Consider the following 7,495-nt stretch of genomic DNA (forward strand, 5'->3'; position numbering starts at 1 on the left):
GCCAAGTTAAGTCGAAGAAGTTGAGATTTGTATGTGGTACCTTAAAAACGAAAAAAGATCCGCAAAGCATTTGTAGCTTATGAGTGAAATTATAAAAAAATGAAGAGGTAAATGTACAATTTCCAAAATGAAACTTAAGTTGATGGCATTGACATTATTATTGGGAAAAAACAAATTCAAATTTCGTTTTCTAAGTTCCTTAAAAATAAATTCTTTGTAAATGACTTTTTGTGCTATTTTTAATATCATTCCTATAAATTTATGCTGAATTTTTCTAATGTTGGCCCCCTAAGGGCAAGTTTTAAATACAGGGGAAAGTCTCTACTTTACGATAAAAAGAAATCCAGCTGCCACCCTGTAAGTTATTCCCCTTACAACACGCCTGTAAAATCGCCAAAATTCCGAAAATCGGGAGGTACGTTTATATGAGAGCTATACCAAAACGTGAACTTATATTGAAAATTTTTTACAAGGAGGTACGGTGTTCCCTCAGGACTTAAAATTCAAAATGACAGCCAAATCGGTTGGAAAATTTGGCTAAAATCTTCAAAATACCGAATATCGGGAGGTACGTGTATATGGGAGCTATACCTTGACTTGGACCTATATTGAACATTTTTTGCACGGACGTATGATCTTCCCTCCGAAGTCAAAATACAAAATTACAGCCAACTCGGTTAGAAAATCTGGCTAAAATCGTCAAAATACCGAATATAGTGGTGGTGGTACGTTTATATGGGAGCTATACCTAAACGTGGACCTATATTGAATATTTCTTGCAAGGTGGTATATTGTGCCCTCGGAACACAAAATGCAAAATTACAGCCAAATCGACTGGAAAATTTGGCTAAAATCGTCAAAATATAAAAAATCGGTGGGTACCTTTATATGGGGACTACACCCAAATGTGGACCTACATCCATTAAATTTGTTTTTCTCCCTTCTGGGCTTGTTATAAAACTATGTTTAAAATTTCGAGGCTTTAACTCGATTAGAACTATTTTTGGCACACCTTTCCATACAAGTGGGACCACTGTGCACTGAAGGGTATGGTGCAGGGACATTTTGTTTTACAGATGATGAAGAGAATAGGGTAACTGACACGGATAGCGTACTTAGGATTTATAAGGATGTTCGATGCATAAAACTTGATAAAATGTTTTATGCATCGAACATGGGAGCGATGAAGATACCCCACTGAGGACAATAAGCCCGACGAGAGGAAAAAACACAACACTACTGCCTCTTCAACAATAAAACGTCCCTTCAATGAAGTTGTTAAGGACGACCTGATGGTTGCCGTGGCTAACGACAAGAAGGGAAAGCTGTCCCCTATCACCCCTGCGGAACGGGGCATGGTAGAAACTAAATTGTCAGAACAAGTTATGGAACATGTTTTCACAAACGAAGATTCTCCCGTGCCTCATTTAGACTCAAGCGAGGTTCATCGTGGCTACAGGGTAATCACATGCATGGACGAGTTCTCAAAGGGATTCTTGGAAAAATGTATGGCTAAGATCAGCCGTGCATGGGAAGACATCAGCCTGCGGTTGATCCCAGCCCAAGAAATCCCAATAAGACCTCGTGCCAGAGTTTGGCTGCCCAAGATAGATTGTGACGGCCCGAATCTACTACAAGGTCTTGCGAGGATGAACAAGGATGTTCCAATGGACGATTTGTCCGTAATCGCCACTGAACCCCCGAACAATAACAGCATGAGTTTGGTTCTCTCTATAACAGAGGCCGGAGTGGAGGCAGTAGAGAGACTCGTCAACAAACTGTTCTTTGGCGTGAGGGAAGCCAAAGTAAAGATACTAAGATCGCATGGCCCGAACGGAGAAGACGATGCAGATGACATCGACGATGCCGGAAAGCTGCTAGATAATATGCAGCTAGAGGGGCCATCAACATCATACTCACAATAAGATGATGCTCAAGGTCGTGCAGATCAATCTGAAGCACTCTAGAGTCGCTTCAGATAACCTGCGGATCCTTTTAGTAGAAGAGGATCTTGACATAGGCATCATCCAAGAACCCTACGTTTACGAAAAGGAAGTAAAGGGTCTTAATAGCAGAGGATATAAAACATTATACATGAAGGATAACGGTAAGCCTAGATCATGTCTAATTGTTAAAAATAAAATAAACGCATTTTTATGTTATGTTGCAAAAGTGGAACTGGACAACGGCAAGCAGTTCTTTATTGCCTCTTGCTACATGGCCCACTCAAGGGAAGCCCCACCAAGCGAGGTCTGGAGCGCCATGGAGGCCATACACCCACTCAACACCATCATCATTGGCTGCGATGCAAACGCAAGGCATACCCTATGTGGCAGCACAGAAACGAACGACAGAGGTGAGTCAGTTCTAGACTTTATTAATACTAACAATCTTACCGTATGTAATAGAGGTACTAACCCAAATTTGTATTTCCAAGCTCGGATAACTTTAGTGGGTGGCAGGAGGTCATTGATCTCACACTGGTATCCGATAAAAAATCGTTCTCAGATCACAATTGGATACTATTCAATATATCAGAAAAAGCAACGTCAATTAAATGCTTTCGTAACCCGAAAAGAACGAACTGGGAGAAGTTCAATAGGGTTTTGCGGGACAAACTACCCAGCATTCCACACAAAAGCGATACTACAGCGGGTATAGATAAAGCTGTATCTATTTTGGAGAAATCTCTAGATACAGCTTTTAAAGTATCATGTCCTAGGACGCGCTCGAAAAAGCACTATCCACCATGGTGGACATCCGAGCTCTCTAAACTGCGTAAACAGTCACGGAAAGCTTTCAACGACAGCTACCAAAGCGGATCCTGGCAGCCATACAAGGATAAGCTAAAGGAGTTCAAAAAGGCCATGGCCAGAGCGAAAAAGCAATCATGGATTGAATTTTGCGGAGCACTAGACAGCACCAACGATACAGCCAGACTAAGCAAAGTTATGGCAAAAGGACACTCGAATCCCACATATATAAAGAGAAACAACGGCACATGGTCTGATAACTCAGCCGAATCTCTTGAAATTCTGCTTACGACGCATTTCCCTGGCTGCTCTGATAGAACCAGCGAAGTGCAATCCAATACTAATACAGATATAAACGATACTGAAGTCGATAAGATAATAAGTCCGAGTAAAGTTACATGGGCTATTAACAGCTTCTCTCCCTACAAATCTCCGGGGCCAGATGGTATCATACCAAAAATGCTGCAAAGTACGGAGACCATAATAAATCCTTGGCTAGTGTACATTTATAGTAGATGTATATCCCTTAATTACGTTGCTGCGAGTTGGAGACAGGTCAAAGTTGTCTTCATACCCAAAGCAGGAAAACGTAGTCATGAAAATGCTAAAGACTTCAGACCCATAAGCCTTTCATCATTTCTACTTAAGACGCTCGAAAGACTCATCGACGTGCATATTCGAGAAAAGATGGATAACTCAAACAACACATCTTCCAGTCAACACGCCTACATAAAGGGACGCTCGACAGATACAGCCCTACACGAAGTCGTTAGGACTATCGAGAAATCCTTAGAACATAAACAATACACCTTGGCTGCTTTTCTTGATATAGAAGGTGCCTTCAATAATGTCAGTACAACAGCAATAAAACAAGCTCTAGATAACTTTGGCGTGGAATCATTCATCAGTAGCTGGATAACCACCATGCTGCAAAGTAGAGTTATTACTGCCTCACTAGGAAACAGTACGCTGTCAAAGCCCGAAAACAGAGGAACTCCACAGGGAGGAGTTATATCCCCAATGCTTTGGCTCCTTGTCATCAACGAAATCCTTATCAAACTTGACCATATGGGGATTAAAGTGGTTGCTTATGCGGACGATGTGGTAATACTCGTATCTGGTTTGTTCCCATCCGTGATAAGTGACATCATGAACGGGGCCCTGAAATCACTAGATACTTGGGCCACAAGCTGTGGACTGGGTGTGAATCCAGGGAAAACTGAGATGGTACTATTCACCACAAAGACCAAATATTCAATACCTAATCTACCACGACTAAGAGGTCAAGAAATACCTCTATCAGATCACGCCAAGTACCTAGGCGTCATCCTAGATTCAAAGCTATCATGGAAACGTAACATGGAACATCGTGATCACAAAGCAACCGTTGCATACTACAAGTGTCGCAAAATGTTTGGGAGCCGTTGGGGCCTTAAACCTAAAATGGTGTTATGGATGTACCAGTATAATAAGACCAATTCTCACATATGGAGCACTAGTATGGTGGCCAGCAGTGGACAAGAAAACTACGCTGCTGGCTCTAGGAATATGGAGCGATAGAGCCTACGGACATGCGTGCGTGCTTCACAAACTACCAAAAGAAATAGCAACTACTGCTGATTACTGCGCTCCTACAATGACTTTTGATCAGCCTTTTGAAGTCAAATTTCCAAGCAGGAAAGAATGAAATAATGGATCACCAATGACAGGTCATGACATCAAAGTATACACAGATGGTTCCAAGATGAAATGTGGAGTCGGTTCTGGTGTCTTCTCATATGATGCAAATATATCTACATCCATAAAGCTACCTGACGACTGCAGTGTTTTTCAGGCGGAGATACTGGCCATAAAGGAAGCTTGTTTTATTCTCTTACAACTCCACATACCAAACTCGATAGGAATTTTTGTCGACAGTCAAGCGGCACTCCTTGCACTAAAATCAAACTAATTGAGGCTATAAAGTGTAGCCACCACGTAAACCAACCAACCCCACAAACAATCCCAGACGAAGGTATTGACCAAACCAAAGTGAGGTCTTGACTACAATTCCTAGAAAGAAGGGTCTTATGGGTTGCTGATATTACGCATTGTTTTGTATCTACCATGAAAGGAGACACAAGCTTGATGTTAGACTTGTCTCCAGATTCACTCTGATATATAAGAGAATTGCCATAGTCGGTATAAAAGCAAAGTTTCTCTACATCAGTTCCATCTGCGCCCAAGTCACCACCACAGAGGACTATGTAAATTCCAAGGACATATTCTACGATTGCTAGGGAGAGCATATGACCACTGCCTAAGTTTTGAGGACACGCAACTCCCGAATTACCACAGACCGCTTCACTCGGAGACCTGTGGTCATTGCTTGTTGAAATTGAGGGCGAAGATGAAGAAGTTCTTTGGTTTATGCTGAAATAGATTAAGTGTTTTTGCCTACCCAGTGAGCAACAAGGGATTTCTACAAAGTAAATGTACGTCCTTCTCCATTTCTTCTGCATTTCCACATTATCTACAGTAGTCCCATATTAATGTTAGAGATCTAACCCTACAGTGATCCGTAATAGGCACCACCGTAACTTATCGAGGGAAAAAGTTTTACGTTGGGAGATCGCGGGTTTGCCTTCTAAAGGTAGATCTCAGGAAATTTGCCGATTTAGTAGCACATCGGTTGCCTAACAGATTCATCAATCGGTAAATTGATCGATTTAGCTAGTTCAATTGTCCTGGTACTGTTATCGACTCAAGCTTGCTCTCTATTATGTTTAAGGCCTTCACATGTCCAACCTGTGAAGCTCACCACGCCCGCTTGAAACTGGAAAAACATATACAGAAGTTGGAAATCCAGGATCACAGGTGTACCGTATTTCCAAGTGTCCAAGTCACCATAAATTATGATGGGCAGAACTTCAGTTACATACAACCAGTGTATGACTTATGGTGTGAGTCACAAACTTTTGCCAATAGAATTCTGGCAGGTTCTGGTAGAGTGCAATAGGACATCTTTGTCCGTTCCTCGATATCTCTATTTCACGTAAAGCGATGTCCCGGATTGCATTGAGGTATTAAGCATAAAGAGAATGTTCTAATGCAATTTCATGCAAAATTGGTGGCTCGAAATTGGGAACTTACGGAATAGGGTCGCTTCGATTATTGCCTCTGTAGACTTCCTAAATTAGCATCCTAATCAGTACTGAGTATCATTTTACTGACTATGTTATATGATCTCCTAACTTCTTTACGTAGAGTAGCTAACTGTTTGCTCCAACAACGCAGTTGATATTTCCTTCCCGGGTTGGTGTTTGGACAGGAGGCCTCATTGAAATTCAGGAGAGTTTTGGTGAGGAATTGGAATTTATCCCAATCCGTTCTCCCTTGTTTTCTATGGGGACTCTGCCTGGATCCAAATATAGAGTATTATCCTGTTAACCGAGAATGAAAACTTTTCATATTATCATTTCTTTATATCGCTTTGGTAAGAGTTTTCTCATTACAACATGTACCTTCTCACAGAGATGTTACGCATTTCTCAAGTCTCTGAACATAAGCTAAGTAACTACAGTACATCTCATACAATTTGCTCTTTCAGTCGCTACAGTTTCCCCAAATTTGAACATCTTTTTCACAATCCCCGGTGTTTACAAAACATTTGGTATTTTGTAATCAAGCGTAAATATCTTAGATACAAATTGAAAGCAAACATAAGGTGTCTTAAGCCATTGAGACCACACATAACATCTTTAAAAAATCCTTTAAGAAGTTAACTGAAGGAAGTTTGCAAACAAAACAATGGTCAGCGTAAATAATTGCAAACCATAGAAATGTTGATTTTCTTCTGACCACCATTGTGGTTATTGCTTGTAAATATTTTGGTTTGATATACTTCGCCAGCCCATTTCATGGCCTGCGACTAAAACACTAAAGGAAGGACACTGTAAAATTGTTAAATTTCATTAAACCGCAAAGCATGAAAAGTCATAAAACCACGGATAGAGATCACTTTCAGACTAGGCTTAAGAAAAGAAAAACAAACACACACATTCTTAGATTACAGGATATGCCCAAGGATTAAGACCGTCATAAAGCATACTCAGCTAGCAGTCTGAGTAGACAACGTATGATTTGTTGTTGCAAAACGTTACTCCCTGTGTTGTTCGGATCTCCTTTAAAATGAGTTTGTGGTTTTAACACGCAGGCAGTTGGTCTATTTGTACATACCTGATTGCAATTTAAACTTCTCCTACATTTATGAACGAACCTTCACTTATTACAAGACATTCTGAATAAAATATCCTTCATATTGTTAATAGATAAACTGTGTAACACCATGTGCATTTTTTGAACAAATTTGACAATGAAGTTTATGTTTGTCATACTGCAGAAGTCTCTTTTACTTCGACCTTGACTATCTTTAGCAATTATGGAGAATAGGAAAATTGTATATCCTCTAATATTGTTATTTTCTTGAAGGGTCAGTCTTGAAAATAGGGTATAACGACATTAATATTATAAACTATAAATGTCTTGAGAAATTTCTGTACCCAAATTTGAAACCTTGATCATAATAAATTGCTGGAACTAAATCGCTCGTGTGTCAGCTAATAATTTCTCTTCTAAAGGACAATTTATTCTCAAACTTTGGTGGTTCTTACATTTCGGTAGCCATAAAGAAATATTGACTTTTTTTTAGATGGCTTTTATATTAAACAGAACGTCTTGTTCCATAAGCCGAACTAAGAATA

At 40.2% G+C, this 7,495-nt stretch overlaps 1 protein-coding gene across 1 annotated transcript; it reads left to right on the plus strand.

Annotated features, from left to right (window-relative positions):
* The first annotated feature begins 1,292 nt into the window (after positions 1–1,292).
* Positions 1,293–1,925, plus strand: LOC141386663 (uncharacterized). Its single transcript, XM_073955578.1, has one exon. It carries the CDS (start codon positions 1,293–1,295, stop codon positions 1,923–1,925), a length of 633 nt encoding a protein of 210 aa, XP_073811679.1.
* The last annotated feature ends 5,570 nt before the right edge of the window (positions 1,926–7,495 follow it).

Source organism: Musca autumnalis, unplaced genomic scaffold (genome assembly GCF_047663935.1).
Source record: "Musca autumnalis isolate F117 unplaced genomic scaffold, ASM4766393v1 scaffold_5, whole genome shotgun sequence".
Classification (NCBI taxonomy): domain Eukaryota; kingdom Metazoa; phylum Arthropoda; class Insecta; order Diptera; family Muscidae; genus Musca; species Musca autumnalis.